The sequence below is a fragment of the Lepidochelys kempii genome, chromosome 2 (genome assembly GCF_965140285.1).
Source record: "Lepidochelys kempii isolate rLepKem1 chromosome 2, rLepKem1.hap1, whole genome shotgun sequence".
NCBI lineage: Eukaryota > Metazoa > Chordata > Testudines > Cheloniidae > Lepidochelys > Lepidochelys kempii.
In genome coordinates this window covers 138,341,133-138,365,834 of record NC_136381.1, presented here as the reverse complement: position 1 = coordinate 138,365,834, position 24,702 = coordinate 138,341,133, and the positions used below count along the sequence as shown (strand labels likewise).

The window sequence follows — 24,702 nt, the reverse complement described above, 5'->3', positions numbered from 1 at the left end:
TATAGTGCCATGGTTTACAGAGAGCTTTAACACTTCATGCATGGCTAACACTTCTGAAAATCAGGCTTCTTAGTTACCTAGCGTGGAAATAATTGTCATAAGGATTAAGAATATTGGCATCAACTATCACAGGCAGGTGTATTTCAGGGGAAAAATTATTTTACATATAGGATTGTTAGGTTAGGCTGTTTATTTTGGAAATAGAACCTGGGCAAAGTTTTCAAAAGTGCCAAAGTCCTATTCTCAAAAGTGACAGGATCCTAAGTCCCTTTTTACTTTGAATGAGACTTGGATTCCTAAGTGAAAATGGAAAGAATTATCCCATGTAAATCCTGTATTGTGTCCTGTTGGACTTGATAAAGTTTGCTTATGGTCTGAAAGACTGTGTAAGAGCTGTTGGTTGAATTGCTTGGGTTCAAGGAGTCCACTACACATTCAGTCCATTTGGTTTGGTTTACCAAAGTTTGAACTTTGTTCCTTAAATGAATAATAGGTGATGTCTTTAAATGACTATAGTCATAAGAAACAGATAATGAGCCACCCTGTGCAGTTTTGTACTCTTATTCCTAGTGTAAATGATAGGGTTGTACATGTGTCAGAGGGATATGAGTTTGGCCCAGTCTCAATAACTGTGCAGCTAAGTGAAAACTGGGTTGTTGGTGTTACTTTAAGATATACCTAAGGTAGTACCTAGATAATGAAATTAAAACAGTATTGTTGGAGTACTGTAGTTTTTAATTATAGTTGTTAGTAGAGCTGTGTTTTTTTAAAAAAAAAACCCAGAATTGTAATTTTTCATTATTTTCATACAAGTGTTTTGTCAAATTAATTTTTCATTGGATATTAGTGAACCTCTTTTGTCTGAGAGCAACACTGTAGGCAAGTGTCTTAGAATATATGCTTAAATAAAAACAATAATTTTGCATAAGGTGTTGCAGCATTACTAGCATGTGAGAGGTCTTGAAATTAAGCAAAATTTGCTGCTTAATGTCATCAGTTTCCAACAGCATTATATTCAGAGTCGTATTCAGGGTTTTAGAGAAAATCACGGGTAATGTTCATACAGTATATCAAAGCAACTCTTCAAAGATAATTGGAGTAAGATTTTAATTCTTTTATGGAGGGAACTCAAATAGGAATTATTTTTCCCTTTGAAAATAGTAACAAAATAAAATTAAAAAAACGCACCAGATTTCATGGACATATGAAGGTCAGACAGAAGAATTTGAGAAGTCATGATCTGGGTAAACAAGATACTTGCAAGTTGTTTTATGTATCACACTAAGTGTCACATATGCTAACAAGAAAAAATACTCACAGGAGTATTCACACCAGAAGTGAGTTCTCAGCTTCTTTGAACAGTATTTTGGTCATTTGTATAGTAGATGTCTGGTAGCTGCAAATGTTAGTGGATAATTTGTGAAGAGAGGCTCATGTTTGACAGCTTAGCTCATCCAATCAGGGAACAGAATACCACATCATCTAAGGCTATGGCTACACTACAGCTTAAGTTGACATAAATTATGTCACTCAGGGCTATGAGTTAGTCCCCACTTCCCCCTGAGCGACATAACTTATGCAGACTTAAGCACCGGTGTGGACAGCAATATGTCAGGCCAACATAGCTACCGCCACTCATGGGGGCTGGAGTAATTAAGCTGACGGGAGAGCTCTCTTTCATAGGCTTAGAGCAGGTACACTAGAAAGCTTACAGTGGCGCAGCTTCATCTGTGCAGCTGTGCCACTGTAAGCCCTCTAGTATAGCCATAGCCTAAGTAACCAATAATACTACGCAATAGTAAATACTCAGTGATTTGTTGTTTACAGGTTAAAGTGTGTTTGTGAAAATTAATTACAAAAAGACTTGTAGACATGCTTGCTGAAAAAGTACAAAGATGAAAAGGTGGAAGTTTATAGGATAAATTACTTGTAATGAATAATTCAGCCAGTTGGCATTGCAAGTTATATACTCTGTCTGGATTTAGTATGGTTCCATATTTGACTAAGTGGACAGCATAATTACCATAGCTAAATAGTTAGCATAATTAGAGCAGATTAATATTTTCCATAGGACACTACCTTAGATTGTGTTCTGGACTGAGGCTAGGAAAAGTAGAGAATTCAGTTTATTTTTGATGTACCCCTTTGACTGCTATTGTTGATTTTCATGACCACTGCTCAGTGCCATCTACCTTTTATGTATGTGTGTCACTCAGCAGTGTAAATTTAGCTGTTGAGATACATCTCCCTTCCTTCCTTCCTTCTCTCAGGGAGTGTTACCATAGCATTTTCCTCCCAGAGCTGCAGACGGGACTGACTCTGAATTCTGTGCTGGTAGCTCTGATACGATGTAGTAGGAGAATGGGAAAGAGGGTAACATAGCAGCATGGATAAAACTCCACTTGTTTTTCCAGCAAGAGAACACCATCTCTCTGACATGGGGTCATCAATTTTTTTCTAACATTGAGAACTGAATTTTGTATAAACAGAAGCAAATCTTGTGGCTTTTTCATCTGTTTGCTTCTCCCAAGGAGATCCATACGAGGTAGTGTCTGCCTGACACCAGCCTTCATTTATTTTCTCTTGTAGCTGTGGACATGGCTCGAGGAGTTACAAAAAGAGCTGCTTGATGATGTCTATGCAGAGTCTGTGGAGGCTGTACAAGACTTGATCAAACGCTTTGGCCAGCAGCAACAGACCACTTTACAGGTTACAGTCAATGTCATCAAGGAAGGGGAGGATCTTATACAGCAACTAAGGTAATGTATTTTTTTTTTTTTTTTTTTAAGAAAAATTGGTGTTAAAATTTTTTTAACATTTTGTTTTAAAGCATTGGGGATATTTCTCCTTAAGCCTCTTCCTCCATATACTTCCCCCATATAATGGATCATTACCCTCTTGATTTTTTTTGTGAGGGGAAGGGTGAGAATAAAAAGCTACCCTGTATGAAAATAAATATGAGCAGTACGATTAGATGTGTTTCATTCTATGCAGATCTTATCTCACCCTTTGTTTACAGGAAGTTGGGCTCATAAACATTACCTTCACGTAAAGGAGAGTTAGCCTCCATAAATTATCTCTATGTGACATGAGTCTGCGTGATATCAGTCAGAAGCATCTGTGTGGCATGCAGTGCTTAAGGATTACTGAACTCTGAGCAGCAGCCCTTTCTAAAGAGACCGCTTGTTTTAAACTGACACTTGAAGTTCTTTTGAATGTTAGCACGTGACATGATTGTTTTTTTTTTCCTGTAAAGGCAAAGTGAATGTGTGGTCTTGTCCATTACTGGTAGCTTAAATAAATCCTTGGGCACTTTCTGAATTCTGCAGAAGTGGGTGTTACCTCATTTGTGGTGGTGGTTACTTAGGCTATTTTTTTTTTCTTTTTTCTTTTTTGGCGTTATACTCAAGTAAAATTGAATTGTGTAATTCAGCATACAATGAAGTATGTAGTCATCATATCTCATTCCCTGTTCAAAATGAAAAGTTTAACATTTAAATTTTACTCTTGACACAAATAAAATGTAGATTGAATACATGTATTAAACAAGAATGTGCCTATATGTTGAACACTTAGGCAGAAAAAGAAAGTAATCTAGTATCCTGATGCTTTATTAAATTACTACAGCATCATTGTAATAATTTATCAAAGGACCTTATGTGCTGAAACAAGGCCAGCTTCCTCCTAGTGTTGTTCATACTAATGGTTTTAGTTAAAGAGCTTTGTCATGCACATTTAACAGTTGACTGTATGTAATCCAATTCCTGTTGCTTTCTTTCATAATACCCCTTTTCCTTCCTTTCCACTTTCAATAGGGATTCTGCCATTTCTAGTAACAAGACCCCTCACAACAGTTCCATCAATCACATAGAGACAGTTCTGCAGCAGCTGGATGAGGCCCAGTCTCAGATGGAGGAGCTTTTTCAGGAACGCAAGATCAAGCTTGAACTCTTCCTGCAGCTACGCATATTTGAGAGAGATGCAATAGATGTGAGTCTCTGTTTTGTGAATAACTTGCATTAAATTTGCTTTATCCATATGGGAAGATTTATACAGATTTATACAGACACATGAATTTATACAGACACATGAAAATAATGATTTCACTGGTTTAGTTCTTACCTGAATGGTCTGACGGATTTGCTTTCCTCTAAACTATGGGAGTGGCATGGCCTGAGTGTAGAACTGGAAGCCGAGGACGCCTTCATTCTAATCTGAACTCTGATAAACACACTCTGTGGCTGCTGGCAAATTACTTAATCTTGCTGCTACAGTTAATCCGTGTGTAAAATGGGGCATTAAGCTATCAAGTTGACTCTTTCACAGGGGTGTTGAGGATGAAATCTTTGTAAAGAGTTTTGAGTATGAAAAAACACTACATCAGTGCTATTCAGTAGTAGTTATAACCATCCTTTCTTCCTCTTCTGCACACCAGACTCTCAGTTGCAGATATATTAAACCTCAAGGGTACTTCTGAATGGCTGTGTTTTTGCTGCTCTTGGAAAGCCTAAAACAAACAAAAAGCTCCCCCCCCCCCTTTTCCATAGCATTTAAAATAACAAAACCCACCCATTCAGTTGTACTGCAAAACCTGCGCAAACTTGCAAGCAGCTTGTGGACTGGCCAACACTTGGAAGAAAATACTTGCTATTGGTATGAATGCTTTTTGGCTATTCATACTTTAAGTAACTTTACATATAAAATTAATCCCAGAAGACTCTAGATTCCCCATATGTTAGTAAGATGGCCTTTCAAAGATGCTGCTGGGTTAATCATGTATCCTGTAAAAAAACAAAACAACCCAAGCCCTAAATTGCTGTTTGATACTATAAATGCACACAAAAATTCTCAGAAACTTAATGCAGAATTAAGGCTGATCAGTGGTGCCTGAATGTGGAGAGTGGCTAAATTTAAACCTGTGAAAACAAAGAATTGAAGAGTTAAGGTTCATAGAATATCAGGGTTGGAAGGGACCTCAGGAGGTCATCTAATCCAACCGCCTGCTCAAAGCAGGACCAATCCCCAATTTTGTTTTTGCCCCGATCCCTAAATGGCCCCCTCAAGGATTGAACTCACAACTCTGGGTTTAGCAGGCCAGTGCTCAAACCACTGAGCTATCCCTCCTCCGACCTCCACAATGCAACCTTAACTCTGCCCCATGGAGCTGGCAATAGCCACGAGACATGGCTAGAAAGGTGGTGCAAAGGTTAACAAACTACTGAGCTGTGGTGGTTTCTCAGCCTCTTTGTCTTCAAATCAAGAACCTTATTGGAAGATGCTTTAGTCAGACCAAAACTGTTAGGCCCAATGCAGGAGTAACTGGGTGAAATTCTCTGCTCTGTTTTATACTTTGTTGTTAAATATCTGTGTATCTGCTATCAGGAGATATGAGGGAGAACTAAGAACATGCCATTGTTCGCATTGTGCTCCACACACCTGAATTCCAGTGTTTATCTGCCTGCATTCTAGCTACATTCATTGTGCTAGGTGTTTCTGTTCTGAATGGTGGAGCGATTTGTTGGGGCAGCTCTGCAGAACTGCGATGAGTAGAGAGGTGCTTGTGTACCTTGAGGAATCAAATATGCCTCATTTCAGCACTGAATTTGATAGCATGTTATTAGAGGTGCACAAAGGTGTCGGTCTGACATAGGGACTGTCAGCAGTCTGGTGACATACCTCACTGGTCTCAAGGGCTTACTGAGGGTCATGTGAAGGCAATGTCTCAGAAGGAATCTTCAGGGAAAGATTGAAGGGTGGTTTCTCTGGAGTAGGCTCAGTGTTTGCGTATAGGCCAGGTACAGGTAGCTTCAGTTTGCTACATCTGACTTAAACCTGAGTTTTGCCTTAGGTAAGGAAAGGTGTTACCCTTCGTCTTAGAGTGCTCATGTGCACTGTTCCCAGAGTGTTGTGTAGTATCTATGAAGGCAGAGTGCTGGGGTATCCTCCGAGAGGAAACAGTCACAGTTGTGTTGCAGGAGTGGTGTGGACCTTAACTTTGTATTTCCTGGTTTTCACCAGGTTTAGCCACTCTCCACCTTCCGGAAGGGTACAAGGCACACCGGGCAGCCTTAACTTTCTGTTAATGACGTTTTCAGCATTTAATTACCTTTGTTTAAAAAAAATTTCACAGCACCTCTGTGACAGGGCATGCCTCACCACTGAGGCGCCTCCTGTTGGCTGTCTGGGGAATTAGTGCTGTGCCCTCTTCTGGTGGTGTCTCACCTGCTGTCACCTCTATTCCTGGACCCACGTCACTCCCAGGACTGCGGCGTCCTCTTCAGAGACACTGCCCTCCAGCTGTGCCACACATTCTGTCCCCCACTTCCGGGGGAACCTGCAGTCTACTGTCCAGCCACTTTCTTTAGTGGCAACTGCAGTCCACGGTCAAGCCCCTTCCTTCAGTGGCTCCAGCACCCTCCTTGCCCTTGTGTCAGGGCCCCAGTCTGCAGATCCCTGCAGCCTGCCAGGAGCTGCCTTTAGCTCCCTGGGTTTCTGTCTGGAGAACTGCTCTGCCCAGAGTACTTGCTGCCTTCCGCCTACAAGGCAGCCACTCCTCCTCCCTTCTCACGCTTCACAGAGTAACTCCCACAGCTCTGTTCTGCTGCCTTTCTTATATGGGCCAGCCCGGCTCTGATTGGTTGCTCCTATAAACTCTTCGGTAATTGGCTGCCTCCCTAGGGCTGCTTTTAACCTCTTTTCTGCCAGTCTGGGGCAATAGCCCAGCTTCCCTGTCCACTGCTTCTGGCTCCTTAGCAATGATTACCCTGGCTACAGAAGGCACTGGCTGCATGTTGATCCCTTCACTGCCCCCTCCATCATTTCTATATCCCCTTTCTCCGCCTGACCAGCACAGCCTGGTTCTCCCTTCTCCCCACAGAGAAACTGGCATCAGCAAGGGACCTGCAGGTTGAGGAGAGGCTGCAAGGACTAGCAGGGAGTTAGTGGGGACATTTTTAAAGAGGGGTGGAGACAGAGATGGGGCATAACGAGAGGAAGTATGGTCTAGTAGTTCAGATACTAATCTGGCACTTGGAAGATTTGGTCCCTGCTCTACCTTGGAGTTCCTCTGTGACCTTGGGCAAGTCACTTAGTCTCCCTGTGTCTGTTCCCCATCTATTTAAAAAACAAATAGCACTGACCTGCTTTACAGGGGAGTTGTGAGGGGAAATACAATAAAGATCGTGAGGTGTTCAGATACTACAGCGGTAGGGAGCCATATCAGTTCCTGTGATTAGATGGATGCGTTGGCTGAAGCCCTGCAGCATCCCCTCTTCACAGCTCTGACCCCTTCCTTTCCACCCGGCATTGTTCCAACACTCCCTCCTCATGGCTCTCACCCACATGTTCCTTCCCCTGTGCTCAGACTTGCCTTCCACTGCTCCAGGTACTCCAGCATTTCCTCCATCATGCCCACTGCTCCTCCCTTCCCCGCCCCAACGTACCTGTTGTTTCGAGCCCCACACTCTCACACCAGCTCCACCCTCATCCTTGCTACTCCATGACCCCTGCAAAGTTGAAGTGGATGTGGGAAGGTGATGGGGCTGTGAGCTGTCTGTACCTGCTGGAGGCAGGAAGGGGCAGGAGAGTGGAGAAGCAGAGTGTCTCTCCCCCCGCCCCCCTTCCCCCCCCCATCTAGGCCAAGTGTAGGGGATAGGACTCTGCACATCCATTTACAGCACAGGAGACATGTAGAAGTGGCCCATTAATGTCAGTGACACGTTCTCAGCAGAACGAGGGCACCCTACAGAGATGAATACTGTCTGAATCAATAGCTCTGCATTGTGTGAACTGCAACATTCATCTAAGTACCTGTTCTTCCCTATTATCTGGCTCCCCCCTCCCCCTTCCAGGATTGCTGCTCTTGTGGGCCGTGTTCCAGCTCAGCTCCTCAGTTTCCATGCTTTGTGCCTGCTCCAAGTATGTCTCTTCTCAGTTCCCCATCAAGAGGGTCAGGGACCTCCAAGTGTTAGCTCACAAAAGCAGCAGAGATGGGGGCTCTGACCTTCTCAGAGGGTCATGGCCTCCCAGATTCCAGCTCGTGCTGCAGGGCAGGGAGTGAAGCTCATAAGTGTCCAGAGGGGCAGAGCCCCCCGGGTGCTCGTTCCCATATGGGGGATCAGGGAGAGGGGCTCAGAACCTTCCAGAGGGACAGGGCTCCCTGGATCCCATCTCGCACATGACCAAGGAGACTGGCTCAGAGTCCCCAAATCCTGGCTCACTCTCGGCACCCCAGCTGTTTCTCTGAGAGATGGGGCTGTGAATGGGCTCAGCCAGGGATGGAGGAGCAGCGCAGAGGAGGAAAGGGAAGGTTGTGGGGCAAACAGTGTTTGAATGCTCACTTACACTAAGAAAAGTAGCTGTCTAGAGTGTTCTCACTTCTCAGTAGCTGTGCCAAAGCGCCGCTCTACAGGGGAAGCTTGGCAATGGGGCAGAGAACACACTCCCTCCACTACCCAACAGCCCCTTGCTGCTCCAAACTCCCCACATCTTCCTCTTTCTGCCCCACAAAAGTTTATAAGAGTATGAAAATGTTAGGAGCAGCTCATGTAAGGGGCAGGGGCTGTACATAAGGAAACCAAACTGATCAGTCACTTGCTCTCCTTTGATCATACTCACTTCTGTTGTTTAGGAAACAGGTGAAGACCCCGATTGTCTAGGGTCTTTCATCTTCACTTACTTCCTTGACAGCAATTCTTAAGTAAAATCAGACTTTTTGCATTTAGATTTTAGGGCATGTTAAAGCAGAAATGTTGGTATCAGGGCAGAACTCCCCAAAAGAGCCTTTGCTGGATGCAGGCAGACAACAAGAAACATGCACAACACACATTCTCTAGGAGCTGCCAAGGGTGGGGCTTGCACTCACAGTGCATGGGTGTTGCACAGGTTCAGTAAACATAACTTGTCACCTTGAGCCACCCAGTTGCTGTGACAACAGATGGCCTGGAAGCCCTTTTGCTGTTAACAAAGTCCTGGTCTTGCTGCACATGCACGCTTGAAGCTTTGTGCCAAGTTAGCACAAGCTGATTGGAAGTTCCTGACTCTTAAAGTTAATAGCTACTTCAATATTGCTTCCCCAGCAGGGTAGTGGGTGCTGTGCACTAACTAAGATGAGTGCTGATTGACTGAGATCTAGTTGGGAAGGATAAGAGCCATAGGTTAAGCCTTAGGTGTCTGCAAAATCATGTTAAAGCACTTAGGGCACGTCCTCACTGGCAACGTTAAAGCGCTGCTGCGGCCGTGCTTCGATGTGGCTTTTGTGGTCACGGCACCAGCGCTGGGAGAGAGCTCTCCCAGCCCTCTAAAACCCCCACCCCCACCAGGGGAATAGCTCCCAGCGCTGGTGCACTGTCCACACTGGCACTTTACAGCGCTGAAACTCGCAGCACTCAGGGGGGTGTTCTTTCATACCCCCGAGCAAGAAAGTTGCAGCGCTGTAAAGTGCCAGAGTGTAGACAAGCTCTTAGATGACTTTGTAAAATGCTGCGTTCAGGGGAGGCTGTATCTTGGAAGTCTTTGCTCAAATGATCCCATATTTGGACCACTGATATTGCCCAGCATCCACCATGAGGCACAACAAATTTCAAGCCAGTCAGAGGTAGCACGAGGATTTTACAGCGCTTAGAGTAGTCCGCTTTTAAACAGAAAGTAATGCTCAAACTTGACTGTGCCTACGTTGGCGCTAAGCTCTGTTAACCATTTGTGGTGTTTACTGTTTTACTTAGCTTTGATAGTGAAAATAAACTGCTTGATTTCTCAAGCAATAGCACAATTCTGCAATATTTAAATCCATGGATACTGTTATAGAATCATAGAAAAGTAGGACTGGAAGAGACCTCAAGATGTTATCAAGACCGGTCCCCTGCACTTAGACCATTCCTGACAGGTGTTTTTCCAATGGGGATTCCACAGTCTCCCTTGGAAGTTTATTCCATATCTTAACTATCCTTATAGTTAGAAAGTTTCTCCTAATATCTAACTTAATCTCCCTTGCTGCAGATTAAGCCCAATACTTCTCATCCTACCTTCAGTGGACACGGAGAACAATTGATTACTATCCTCTTTTTATAACAGCCCTTAACATGTTTGATGATTACACACACACACACGCGCGCGCGTGTCTTCTTTTCTCGAGACTAAACATGTCCTGTTTTTTTAACCTTTTCACATATGCCAGGTTTTGTAAACCTTTTATCATTGGCTCACTCTCGTCTGAACCGTCTCCAGTTTGCTCACGTCTTTACTAAACTGTGACATCCAGAATCGGACTCAGTATTCCAGCTGAGGAGAACAGACAATTTACATCCCTTGTCTTATACAACACTCCAGTTAATACACTCTAAAATAATAGCCTTTTTTCCAACTGCATCATACTGTTCACTTATATTCATTTTGTGATCCACTATAACCCCCAGATCCTTGTCAACAGTACTACCACCTACCCACGTATTCCCTAGTTTGTATTTGTGCATTTGATTTTTCCTTTCTAAGTTAAGTACTTTGCACTTATCTTCACTGAATTTCATCTTGTTGAATTCAGACCAATTCTACCAATTTTTCAAGGTCCTTTTGAATTCTAATCCTGACCTCTGAAGTGTTAACAACCCCTCACATCATCGTGTCATGTGCAAATATGACAAGTATACCATCAACCTCCATTAATCTTGTCATTAATGAAAATGTTTAATCCTACCAGACACGTGTCGGATCCCTGCAGGATGCCACTAGATACACCCTCCCAGCAAACCATTGATAACTACTCTTCGAGTATGGTCTTTCAACTAGTTGTGCATCCACCTTCTAGTAATTTAATCTAGACTGCATTTCTCCAGTTTGTTCATAAGAATGTCATCTGGCACTGTGTCAAAAGCCACACTAAAATCAAATGTTATCACATCTACTGCTTTCTCACTAACCACCTGGCCGGTAATCCTGTCAAAGAAGGAAATTAGGTTGGTTTGGCATGACTTGTTCTTGACAAATTTATGTTGGCTATTCCTTATAACCCTGTTATCCTTGAGGTACTTACAAACTGATTGTTTAGTAATTTGTTCCAGAAACTCAACTCACCAAAGCCCTGGCTCACAGTTTGTGCTGCCATTTGTACCTGGGCTAGCTCGGTGTGCCGTGTCTGCAGGCCATCCTGAGAGTGGACGTTCCATAAGGGACCCAATATGGCATATCTCTAACCATGCCTACATTACAGCATAATTTGCATGATGTCTAGTAAGCAAAATACAAAATAACCAGAGGAAAAATGCATCCAAGTACATAACGCTTCTACCCATTGCTTAAGCTGTGATCCTTTCTGATCAGCTTTTTGTCCCCCATGGCCAGATAAACCCAGTGGGTACCCACCAATAGTGCTTCAAGATTTTTGTGCAGCTTTTCTGTATTCTTGTAACTTTTCAGTCCTGAGTAACCGCTTGGCAGATCAGTGTCAGAGCCCCTCACCATGTTAGAACCCCCTATCATAGTGCCAGTTTTTCCCATAGCCAGTTAGGCAGCAGCCCCAGGACCTGCATTCTCACTACCCAGCTTATATCGCATACCTGTGCATGACCAGTTGTACTGCATGAACACCTCTTAGCTGGGCTACCTGGTTTTCAGTGTTTTCTACCTCTCTCCCCTCACTGCTGTTGGTGCCCATCTATCTTGCTCCCTAAAACACAGTGCCCTAGGAATAGGGTTGTACCACAAATGGTTTTGTATGATGATTCTTTTCCCATGCCAGTACCAATTTTCAGTGAAACATATGGAAGTCCAGAAAGGTTTTGTAGTAGAACATAGATAATAGGCCCCAGATCATTCGGTGTTTGAGATTTCTCTATATGATACAGGTTTGTTTGAGTCTGATGGCTGTTTATCTATTTCTACCCTATCACAAGAAAGTAATCCAGTCTGATCAACAGTGAGGCTTACAGATATTCTATTGGGATACGGTGCTAACTTTGTATAAATAGCCTGTTTTTTTAATTAACTGTTTGCAGTTTCTGATAGTTGTTTATGCCTTAGGCTTGGTCTACACCCAAAACTTAAGTTGACCTAGTTAAGCCGACCTATGCCCTGGTGGAGACAGTGCTTGGTCAATTGAAGAATTCTTCTGTCGAACTAGCTGCTTCCTCTTGCAGGAATGGGCTTACTACAGTGATGGAAAAAACCCTTCTATCGCTGTAGTAAGTGTCTATGCTACAGCGGCACATTTGCAGTGCTGTAGAATGTGCTGCTCTTATGCTTGTCATGTAAACATCCCCTCAGTGGTATCAGCTACAAGAGTGGTGCTGGTTTTCAAATTGACACATGGAAAAACACGCTCTTGGGAAGAAACAAAACGACTTTGCATTTGATTTGAAGTACTAAAATACTGTTTACTAAAATACCATGCAATTGATGTTGGAGCTGTGTCAAGAGATACGTAAATCTAAGTAAACTAAGTTTGGGTACACTTAAAATCAAGATTTCAGAACGTAAGATTGATTGGATAGGTTATATAATTACTGCACTTGAGCTTTTCTGTATAAAATTCTCAATATACTACGACAAGAGTTTTGCTAAGCGGTTAGCCAATAATGGAACACACACAAGAAAACTGACAGTTCTTGCTCACAAAGGTGAGGCGTTATTGGCTCGTTTTATTAATGCACCTGAGTGGCGTAGCTGAAGGCTAAACTGGCACACCATGCTGCTGTATGACTGTTGTTTCTTACCACTCTTAGCGTAAGTGAATAGATTTTCTCCCTGAGGTTTTATGCCAAAGTTTGTTTATTTTACCCATGGGTACAAAGACGATAATTCTGCTGCCTGCAAAGTAATATGCTTGTAAATTGATATTAAAAGTGCTTGCATGCACACACGCGCACACAAGCATGCACGCTCTGCTGTTGGCCTACAGAGCCAGCGCTAACCTCAAGGAGGAATTCCTTACCTCCCAAATTAGCAGAATTTTCTTGCCTGCCTACATCATAAAACTAATAACTTCCAAAACTTGCTCAGACAGCCCAGTGTTTGTACAAGTCAGTAATAGTTACGTTAGTCTGTAGCTTAGATGTTTTGCCGAATGGATATTACAAAGCTGTTAGCTGGGGAGAGAACAGATGGAGGAGGAAAGCATAGTTCTTCTAACTTGTTTTTGAATTCCTGGTCATCTGATTCTCCAGTACAAATTGGACAAGTTGTAGTTCTTAATCCCAATAAAAACCTCTCCTTTCTCTATATCAGATAATTTCAGACCTTGAATCGTGGAATGATGAGCTCTCTCAGCAGATGAATGACTTTGACACTGAAGATCTTACGATAGCAGAGCAGAGACTCCAACACCATGCAGACAAAGCCCTGACCATGAATAACCTGACCTTTGATGTCATCCACCAAGGACAAGATCTACTGCAGTATGTCAATGAAGTGCAGGCCTCTGGTAAGATGGATCTGTCCCATCTTATTCTGGTTAATGTCTTTAGAGAGATTATCCAAACTGATACTAACAGGGGTCTGAAAGTGGCATCGATCCCCATTAATCACAATCGAGAGGAGAATGGACATGTATTTTGCTACTTGAAAATAATTCCATAGCATTTAAATAAAATAGATGAAGCATGCGGATCTCTAATAAAGTAGACCCTACTGACAATTAAAATGCTCAGGTTTAAAGTGGGGGTGGGGGGAACTCTGTAGGAAGTGAAAGTAAATAGAAAAAAGAATAGAATGAATAGTACAGGGAATTTATTTTGAGATACGTCATGTCTGTAAATTATGCATTGACTTTACAAGTAAAAGCAATTCATATTTTAGTTTCTTAACCCTTTTCACTTGATTTTCTTTGCAATATCCTGCTGCATTTAATCCTTCACAAGATATCATTATAGACTTTAAGGACTTCTCCCAAGATAATGTTGAGCATTCACTTGCTCATTATAAAACACCTGGAAATAATGTTTAAGTTCCTTAATCAAATTCTTCAAGATTTAAGTATATTTTACTAAATCGAAAATTGTTGGTATATAATAACTGTAACTCCCCTGGAAATTAGATCCACGTATGTTTCAAATTAATGGGTCTCCACAGGTGTGGAGCTGCTTTGTGACAGAGATGTAGATATGGCAACTCGTGTTCAGGATCTGCTGGAATTTCTTCATGAGAAACAACAGGAGCTGGACTCGGCAGCGGAACAGCATCGGAAACACTTGGAACAATGTGTACAGCTGCGCCACCTGCAGGCTGAAGTCAAACAGGTACGAGCTAAATACGTTCTGTGCGTTGTGAGTAGATGTGCGGATGTGTTCCATATATATACACATATGTATGCAAATAAGGTAGCTAGGTTGTAAGAAAAAAGTGTTTTAACTTCTTATTCTTGCAGATTTTTGTCCTGAGAATTAAGCATCTAGCACACTTTTTTGACCCTTGAATCTCAAAACAGATAATACCAGCTTAATTGTTAAGTTACTGTTTGCTATGGGACAACGCTGTCTGAAGAGCAGTTAGACTGTTCAGTCCATTTTTGTATCTTCCCTGTAGCAGACTGTAAAAAATCCTTTGAAATATTCCCTGACCTGTGCAGTGTGACTAGCATGGGTGTCTTGCTTGCAGCACATACCAGTAAGGAGGGATAATGCATAACAGCAGGGCACATCATACTGGCTGAGCGAAGTGAGACCTTTCACTCAGCTTGATGGAATCTCTGTCTTTCTTTAATGCAATAACTTTGGAATGCTGCATGTAGTCAAGTCCAAAATTTCGGAGATGGTTTTAGGCATCGGTGGGCATAAGTCTATTGATTTTGGTGAAATTAGGAAATCCAGAAGGCAGAAAGGGGGCCCTTGCACCTGGTGAACAGAGCCAGCAGCTTCAGCCAGCTCTAATTGTCCATAGATCAAAAAACCGGTTGATAACAGCCATGGACATCTTCTAGCTCCTATTAGCATCTTCCAGCGTAACAACAGTCCCCATCTGAGCTCTACCCATTGTCCAAATAGAGTTTAAAATGTTGGCACCCTGAATGACTTACTCCCAGACAGGAGGGAAATGGGTGATGGAAGACTGGGGAACCTGGGAATGGGGAGGGGGTGCACAGAGCCCCTGGCATATGGAATAGGGGAGAGCAGGGGGCATAAAGAACCCCTGGCATGTGGGAAGGGGTTGAGGTGGGTTGTAGGGAACGCTGAAGTAGAGGGGGAGGATGGGAGGGTGCACACCCCCCCCCCCCGGAAACTTGTGAAAGGGAATGAAGGAGTGCAAGAAGCCCCTGGTGTGCAAGGAGCTCAGCCTGAAGAAGCTGTGAATCATGTGACCACCCTACTGTAATGTAACTTGAAGTATCTAAATGTTTATAGTTGGCCAGTGTGCAGACAGTATAGGCAGCACTTCTTAGAATGATTACAGAGTGCAAATGACCCTTTTACTGTAAGAGAAAGGAAGGTGGAAGAGATTTTCCAATGATGTAGCTGAGACAGCCCTTCTGTTATTTATTACATGTTGTCTTGTGAGGATGAAAGGAAAGTGCCAGTTGGTTATAATGTCCAGCTTGCACAATATATTCTTGATTGCAGAGAGTCACTCACCAGCTGAGACAGGATCTTTTCTTTATGAAATGCTGATGGACTAGAATGTGGTCAGCGGCACTACCCCTCCCTTTCCAGTGAGGTCGAAGCAATCGTGCTTTAGAAAATAGTACTTGGTTCCTATTCCATGGCATACTATATTTATGGTTTAATCACATATGTAATTCTTACTACAGCGTACGCTGTCCTGTCACCTGCATTTGTGTATGAGAGCTGGGGGACCAGGGAGCGAGAGAGGAGGAACAGTTGAAAATTGCATTGCCATGTGTTGCTGATCACATGGCCTACAGTAGTTGACAGAGGTATACTGCTGAGCAATGCCAGTGTCATGCTTAATACGTGTTTTCAGGATTTACTCAGTAAACCCTGTGTGACTCTTCATTTTTCTGAGTGATTAGTAATCCTAGCTAAAGTGGACATTGAAAGTTGACTATAAAACCAAAGTACTGAAAGCATTTAGCACAAGCCTCTTACATAGATGTTAATTGCTGAGATTGGACCCCTCTTCTTCTTGAAGTAAGTTTGTGGGAATCTTTCAGCTGACTTAAAAGTCAGTTGGATCAGGCCCTTTAGAACTAGACCTCATTTCTAGTATTGTAAATAAAAAACACTTGCCAAGATAGTATTGTTCATACTGCCTAGTCATAAAACAGTAATATTCCCACCCAGGAGATAGGTTGTTTACAGAGCATCTTCCTGTGTTTTTTTATTTTTTTAGTCCCTTCAGATTTATGAATGTTCACATGAAAGGGTGCAACCCATAAAGAATATTTAGATTGTAAGTTCTTCAAGGCAAGTGCTCTCTCTTATGGTTAGTATAGGTCTTAACAGAAATCAGGGCCCCATTATGCTTGTCTCGAGGTTATACCTTAATATCAACAATTAAGAACCCATTTTTATCTGTCTGGAGTTTTATATTAACTGTAATACTGTCATTCTTGACCTGTCACGTTTTTCAAAGGCGTTTGAATTTTCAAATAAGTTCATAAACTGTGCTTAATATAAATACTTATTTAAACACACAACTGAGAGGGTGCATGCATATGTTAAACACTTAATTTGTAAGTTTATCGCTTCTTATCCATATAATCTAAAAATGCTTCTCTCATCTTGAGACTGAAAAGTGTATGAATCTAAAAATATGGTCTGATACTTTGTATTTGTGTGGTCTCCTTATAATTCTACTAACACCCTTTGAAGTGTTTTGGGACTAGTAACTTTTATTTCTTCTGACTTTCATTACCTTAATACAAATACATGAGTTTTGGGGGGGGCGGTTAAGCCAGGAAGCAGGACCACTTGCTGTTTCCTCTGAACTGGAAAAAGCTTTGTAGCACAGCAGGTCACAGCCCTTGCGCTATCTGAGAGGAACACGACATACTAAACCTCCTTTTCAGACTGTTCTGTTGTTTGTATTTTGTTGCCAGAAGCTCTGAACACATGGTTTCCAGGGTTAAATTACTGTGATTTCCTGCCCAATTTACTACTGTTGAACTGGGCATAAGCATCCATTACGTTATGGAGAGACAGTGTCTCTGCAGAGCTAAGATTGTAACCAGCTTTTCAGTTTAGTCATGATTTTGACTCCCCCACTAACTGTCAAACCTGCTGCTACTGCTGACTTCTTTTCATGATTCATTTACATATAGCAGTAGCGTGGCATGGTGCCCTCCAAAGAAAAAGGGGTCGATAGCTCAAGCTGTTTACCATCTAATGAAAACAAATGAGATGTGCCTGTGCTGGGTTTAGTTGCCACAATTGTCCCTCAACTCTACCAGTGATAGCAACAATGGTGGGAGCACTGTGAAGACGAGGCTCTTGCAGCTACTTAATTTTGATTGGAGTTGTCCATCCTTGCTTTGAGCACAACAAATGGACATGGTGATAAAAACATCCATGGCTGCTGGTGCCTTAATTACTTTACCTCTACCACTGGTTCAGCTCTTTTTATTTCTGACAGCAGTGGTAATTTCCCCCACCCACCCCAAAAAAAAAAAAAAAAAGTTAGTGTAGATAAAACTACAAGCTAGAACGATAACAGAAAATGAGGAGGTAGTGGAAGGGCTAAAAGAGGAACAGAGGCTTTAATAAGTCACATAAAAGCTTTGCTTGCTAAATTAAGATGCTGAATAGAGTTGGGTAGGGCAAGAGTAAATAGCAGCAGAGAGTGGTATAGAAGAAGGGGTTTGAGGTGGAACTTGGAGGGGGTCTCAGGATGCTTGGTGCTCAAGAAGAGAGATTGCTTCAGATGTAGGGACGAGTAGAGCTTGACTTGAACTCCAGGGATGTGTGGTGTCTGGCTAGAAGAGAATTCTGGGGGGAAGTGAAAGGTAAACTGATGCAACACACATCAGACATTGGCTTGAAAAATAAGGGTGGTGTGCTTTTTCCATAAGATTTCTAACAGTTTTTGCCTCATGAAACTCTATTTAACCTTTACAGAATTTGCTTGTTTCTCAGTGTCAGCACTGGTGTCTTATGCTATTTTCAGAAAATTGATTGTTAAATTTTAACTGACATGAAAAATTTTTTTTTTTTAAATCTATGTTCTGATGGTGTTTATTATTATATCCATTGACTTCCTGATATCTGTAGTGGGGCCACCAGAGATTATGGGGTTTAATATATGTCCCAGTCTTAGAAGTGGGCTCCTGCAGGGTTTGTGAGTCCCCCCCTCAGTCCTGAGCCATTCAAAAACTCCTGTGTTGACATTATACCATAATAATACTTCACAAATATAGACTGAAATACATTCTAGCTTGAGAAACCAAGAACAAGCTATCAAAGTTTACCAGATGAATTCTTAAGACTTTAAAAAAAAAATTAGGGAAATAATTACATTTTTTTTAATGTCCATTAAAGTAGCATAAACCAATAGATCGTAGGCCAATGTAGTTAGTTATCCAGGTCAAATTTATAAATGACAAGGAGTGGAATTGCACCTTAGCTCTGCTCTACTGCACCTTATGAGACCACCGTATGCCTTCCTCTCAGAGAAGATGAGAAATATTAATAAGGGAGAGAATAAGCTAGCAGTTTCCTTGAACTGGGGAAAGGAGAGGCCATCTAATATGAAATGCACCTGGAAAAAGCTTTGTGGATCTAAATTACTATCCACCTTGTTTAGAAACTGTGATGTTGAAAATTATTGTTAATAGCTGAGAGGAGATGATGCCCATATGCAGTTAAACTTTGACAGTATGACCAACACAATTTCTTTGCTGTATTACGCTCTGCATGCTAACAGTTGCCCCATCTACATGAATAGATTCATCCTCCATGGCACTTAGCTTGACAATACAATAGTACTGACTTTCTGTCTTCGAGACCTATACAATTCTCACTCCAGTCTTCCTGGTGAGTTGATTTATGACACAGATGGTGGGGAGTTCACCATTTTAAATTCTCAAATATACATTAATTAGATTCTCTGGGGCTGCAGATATCATAAGCCCCATATACTCTTCCTATTAGGGTAATACTTCTTGCTACATATACCCTACAGCTGCGGACTTGTTAAAATCTATAAGTGAACCCTCAAAATACCTTGATTTTAAGATTATTCTTGGCCAAACCTGCAAAAAGTGCAACACTAAAGGTCAGTTACTGGAGCTGTGAAGCTTGTTCTAAGTACAGATACCTTACAGTAGGGTACGCTGCATTTCCATGTTTTTCTACATTAACCCTTTTCACTTTGAGACGATATAGACTGTTTAATTTCTTTAACTTCCTTTCTGGTTTCCCATCCCTGACATGTTTTCAACATATCATGACAACTCCACCTTTAAGTGATTAACTGTAGAACTAGGTATTGGCAGGTAGTCATATAAATCTGGTGACATTTTTGACAGTGTGGGAGGGGGAAGTGACATATAATATAAACGGAACATTAGTGCATATACATATATATACATATATGCATATCTTGCTGTTTGTAACTTCCTGAGCTGTTTGAGGGAGAACTAGGCTTGGTGCTGTTCCCCACTCTGGATGGGGAGATCCAACTCTGAGTTACTGTGGTTATGCAACACCCTAACCAGTTACTTGACTTGTTTGTGTTTTAAACCCACTGTTGATATATGTGGGTACTACCACATTTGTATTGCACTGGGAACCAAATAGGATTCTATTCTTGTGAGTGTCAGACAGTGGGGTTCACACATGGCGGGAGTGCAGAAGTACTTACCCAGGAGCATTCAAAAGTCAGAAGGGAGAGAGTAGCCCAAAACATGCATTAACATTAGTACCATAGATTGCCTCAATATGATGTTCTTACTGCTTCATTCCCCACTAAAAGGCTTAATGGATGACTTAAAGGTAGCTCAAGTCTGAGTTTGACAACCAAGAATTAAAAAAAAAAAAATACAGTAGTCATTATCTTAGCGTTTGTATGTGCATATAGTCATAAACGTACAGTTACTAAGCCTTATGCTCACAGTTCAAATTCTTGATCTGAAACAAAATTAACGTTAGCTGTTATAAATCAGTTCTGTAACTTCACCTAGTGTTGTTTTCCAGGCACTGTCAAGGGCATTATGTTGTGGAACAAGTCTTGTTTCCTTAAGTAGTGTTAATTGCAAATAACTTACTTCTGTGTAGTAATAGAAATGGAGCCTTTCTTGCTGATCTGAGGAGGACTTCTAAATTGTGCTGTCTTGTGTTCTGTTTCAGGTGCTGGGCTGGATCCGAAATGGGGAGTCCATGTTAAATGCGGGGCTTATCACGGCTAGCTCCCTCCAGGAGGCAGAACAGCTGCAAAGAGAACATGAGCAGTTCCAGCATGCTATAGAGGTATAAAAAGTGTGGTGTTCATGCCATTCTCCAATAAGATGGGTGCTTACGATATAGTTCATGGCAATCATTATAAAGCAACATGAGGAATAGATTAAATCCGTATGTACCTTCTAGGTAGATCTCTCACCCACCTGGGCAACAACGAAAAGGTTAATAACATGAGTGTGTACATTTGGGGTGAATAGATGGAGGGAGGTGAGGACAGTTTCTAGGAAAGGGAGTTTTGGGTAGCAGGGATTCTGACAGTCGTGATTCTGTTCTATGTCAGTGCAGTGCTTTTAATAAGTCAAGGGCAGTGGAAGTTCACTTTATATAAATATTTAAATTGTGTATTTACAAAATGGCTGAGACAGATTTAATCAAACAAAAGACTATTGCAAACACAGCGTTTTAGAATAGGATGCTGTGGGTTTTTAGGTTTTAAGACTAAGCTAATATAATAGATGACAGATTGGTTACAAATGGGGAATATACACAAATTGCATCATTATAGATAAGATAAAAGTTTTCCTAACATGGTCTCATAACTTCAGTGTACTGTATATGTAAATTACTAGGTTTTATTAATACTTTAATTTGATCTTTACAAGGTCTTGCTAACTGAGCTTTCATTATTAGTATCAGAGGAACAGCCGTGTTAGTCTGTATTCGCAAAAAGAAAAGGAGTACTTGTGGCACCTTAGAGACTAACCAATTTATTTGAGCATGAGCTTTCGTGAGCTACAGCTCACTTCATCAGATGTTTACCGTGGAAACTGCAGCAGACTTTATATACACACAGAAATCATGAAACAATACCTCCTCCCACCCCACTGTCCTGCTGGTAATAAGCTATTACCAGCAGGACAGTGGGGTGGGAGGAGGTATTGTTTCATGATTTCTGTGTGTATATAAAGTCTGCTGCAGTTTCCACGGTAAACATCTGATGAAGTGAGCTGTAGCTCACGAAAGCTCATGCTCAAATAAATTGGTTAGTCTCTAAGGTGCCACAAGTACTCCTTTTCATTATTAGTATGTTAGTGTTAATCCTGTCTACCCTTTCAGTATAAAACTGGACAAAAAATTAAAGCCAAATTTTTTGGCATGTGGGGAGAGGTAGTGTGTAGATATTTGTTCAGTATTTTATTGTTGCTGAACACTAAAAAGTCTCTGGTGGTTGATTAGCTTTTTTGTTTTCAGAAGAACTCTATTTTACAATAAATGCCTTCTGTTTTGCTGCCTTTTTGTGGCGTTTTCTGTTTCCCATCTCTGTTTACAGTTTGTAGTGTGTGCGTCCTCACTCTTGAAAGCTTTGGTATAGGGTATAACACTCCTGAGCTATGAATATTTATCCTTGTAGGGATAAATGATGATGATTTTTAATTTGAATATTTTCTGGATCATAGTGCACTTGGATATAATCAGACTTCTTGTACGTAGGGCTTCCAGATTACAAACAGGTGTATGTTTTTACTGGGGGACCAAATGTTCAGTATTATCATTAACAAATAATCAATTAGTTGGCTCATTTCACATCCCCCTGGATACTTGTTCTATCCATTTTCACTCCACATAAGTGTGAAATGGATTGCAAGAAAGTTTGTATGAAGAAAATAATTCTGATATCCAATAATCAAGCTGTGATGCTTTGGGTTTCACCCAGACCAGTAAGAGGTTGTCACTGCCTGCCCTGTAACCTTTGTGCTGTGTAACTTTGCCTCAGAGCCCTGAAACCAGCAGCCAGCTCACTACACAATGGCCTCAACCTGGCTCCAGCCCTTGCAGGGTGACACCAACAGCCCTTCCAGATCCAAGTTGCCCCTGCAGCGTCCAGTCCCTCTTGCTGAACCCTCACAGAAGATACCAAGTTTGCTACATCCAAAAAGACAACACACAACAGCCTGGTAGTTGGCTGAAGACCCACACTTAAGATACTTTTCTAATAAAACAAGAATATGTTTATTATCAAGAAACCTAGTGAAAGAAGAATTAAGTGATTACAAGTAAGAGTGAAAGAGAGCGAGGAGAGGTTACAAATAAAACAAACAGAATGCTCTTTCTTGTGACTAAAAGTTAATTCTAGCCAGTTACAATCATGGCCTAAACAATTTCCTTACCCACATCAACTTTCATAGGCTCACAGGGTACTGTACCTGATCGTCCCATTAGAGATGGACGCAAAAATGAAAAGGCTTTTTGCATCCCCTTTTGTATTTCCAAAACTCACTGTTTTGTCCCCAGACTCAGGATGCACCCTGGTGTTCAGACTTGTGCTGTTCTTCCCATCTCCCTCTTTCCTTCTGATTCGTATGTAAAAGGAACTTCTGTTGTGTTGATTCCACAATGCTTAATTTACGTTGGAGATATGTGGAAGGCTGCCTTCCCCCCTATCTAGGAGAATACCTGTTTCTCCCTTTGTTTAGTCACAGATTTTAAAGTAGGGGCGGACAAACTTTTTGACCTGAGGGCCACATCGGGGTTGCGAAACTGTATAGAGGGCCGGGTAGGCAAGGCTGTGCCTCCCCAAACAGCCTGGCCCCTGCCCCCTCCCACTTCCTGCCCCCCTCAGAACCCATGACCCATCCAACTGCCCCCCTCCCCCCCACCGATCCTTGTCCCCTGACTGCCCCCCTCCTGGGAACCAACCGCCCCCTGGGCCCCCCCCGGGGACCCCACCTATCCAAGCCCCCGACCCCTATCCACGCCCCCGCCAGGCCCCCTGGGACTCCCACACCTATCCAACCCCCCCCTCCCCCCCCGTTCCCAGTCCCCTGACCACCCCCAAGAACCTCCACTCCCTGTCCCCTGGGATCCCCTGCCCCTTATCCAACTCCCTGCCCCCTTACCATGCCGCTCAGAGCAGCAGGAGTTCGCAGCCACGCTGCCTGGTAGGAACGGCGGACCAGAGCACTGGCGGTGCTCTGATCTGAGGCTGTGGGGGAGGGGGAGACAGCAGGGGAGGTGCCGGGGGCTAGCGCCCCCACCCGGGAGATCAAGGGCCAGGCAGGACGGTCCTGTGGGCCGTAGTTTTGCTCACCTCTGCTTTAAAGCATAATATGAGTGAACATTCCTAACTCCTCATACATTGTTAGTACATACATTTCACAATGATAGTAATCACCAGTGTGTCACCAGCTTTCATAAGAGACCTTACTCAATATACTTCTATAGTACAGTAGTATTGTAGCCAATCAATTGATTCAAATGCTTATTCTTTGAGGTTCAGTCCCCGTTCTCCCCCTGGGGTATTTGGACCCAGAACACTCCACCTTTCCCCTCCCAATCCAAAGAGAGAACAAACCTGGAAGCCATAATTATAATTTGGTTATGTACTGTAACTCGGCGAGCATTGTATGGCTTGCATAATCTGTTGCTATGCAGTTGATGTTCTTGGAGAGTGATAGACACTGTCAATTGATAATAAATCTCTGTTGAATTTACTTCATATTTGTTTGCCTAGAAAAAGTTATGCTGCAAACCTACTGCTAGCCCTTTATTTCCTTTGTCTGATATATGTGTGTAGAAAATAGCATTGCAAATAAGAAAGTGAAACGTGGATTTAAAGCAAATGCATTTAAACGTTATGCAACTAAATATTTTATTTCAACTTCTTATCAGAAAACGCATCAAAGTGCACTGCAGGTGCAGCAGAAAGCAGAGGCGATGCTGCAGGCTAATCATTATGATATGGATATGATCAGGGACTGCGCTGAGAAAGTTGCTTCTCATTGGCAACAGCTGATGCTCAAGATGGAGGACCGTCTCAAACTTGTGAATGCTTCCGTCGCCTTCTATAAAACGTCAGAGCAGGTATAGGAACTCCTGAAGACCCATGCCTTGCAGAATAGTAAAGGGATTTGTGATGTTTTATCATAAAAATTACCTTTGGCTCAAGTGGCAGAGTTAATTAGCTTTAGAGCTCAAGTTTATAAAACTGATATTAGCAGAAATGTTGGTATTTTAAAATTTTTATTTAGAACTTTCCATGCTGTCGTGGAAACGCTGACGGTATTATATTAACTGAGGCCTAGAAAAATGAAACTGACCCTAACCAAATTGCAGTACAGTCAGTGAAGTTTTATTTTCTATACTGAGCAGAAAGCAAAAACCACACATTATAACTGATAAAACAAAGTGTGTTTGTAAAATGCTTGGTTACAAATTATTCACGTTATTAATAACATTTATGTAAGATTTCCTCTAAAATGTTGCTCTGGTATTAGATTTTTTCTTTAGTGGTAAGTCAGCTACATCTTAAATCCCCATCTGCCCTTCTTGACCTTTTTTTCTTTTCCCCCATGTTTCAAATCAGGATTACGTAATTGAGTAATTTGGATTTTCAGTTTCTGGAAAGGGCCTTGCCCAGGGAAAGTGT

At 42.1% G+C, this 24,702-nt stretch overlaps 1 protein-coding gene across 7 annotated transcripts in view; it reads left to right on the top strand.

Moving 5' to 3' along the window:
• The window catches only part of TRIO (trio Rho guanine nucleotide exchange factor), a 403,258-nt gene that overhangs the window by 215,604 nt on the left and 162,952 nt on the right, over nt 1–24,702 (top strand). For all 7 annotated transcript variants that reach the window (XM_073332315.2, XM_073332317.2, XM_073332318.2 and 4 more), the window contains 6 exons: nt 2,590–2,759; nt 3,816–3,990; nt 13,216–13,411; nt 14,059–14,225; nt 20,226–20,345; nt 23,946–24,137. In XM_073332315.2, coding sequence (XP_073188416.1) covers nt 2,590–2,759; nt 3,816–3,990; nt 13,216–13,411; nt 14,059–14,225; nt 20,226–20,345; nt 23,946–24,137 — 1,020 coding nt within the window. The remainder of the gene's footprint in view (nt 1–2,589; nt 2,760–3,815; nt 3,991–13,215; nt 13,412–14,058; nt 14,226–20,225; nt 20,346–23,945; nt 24,138–24,702) is intronic.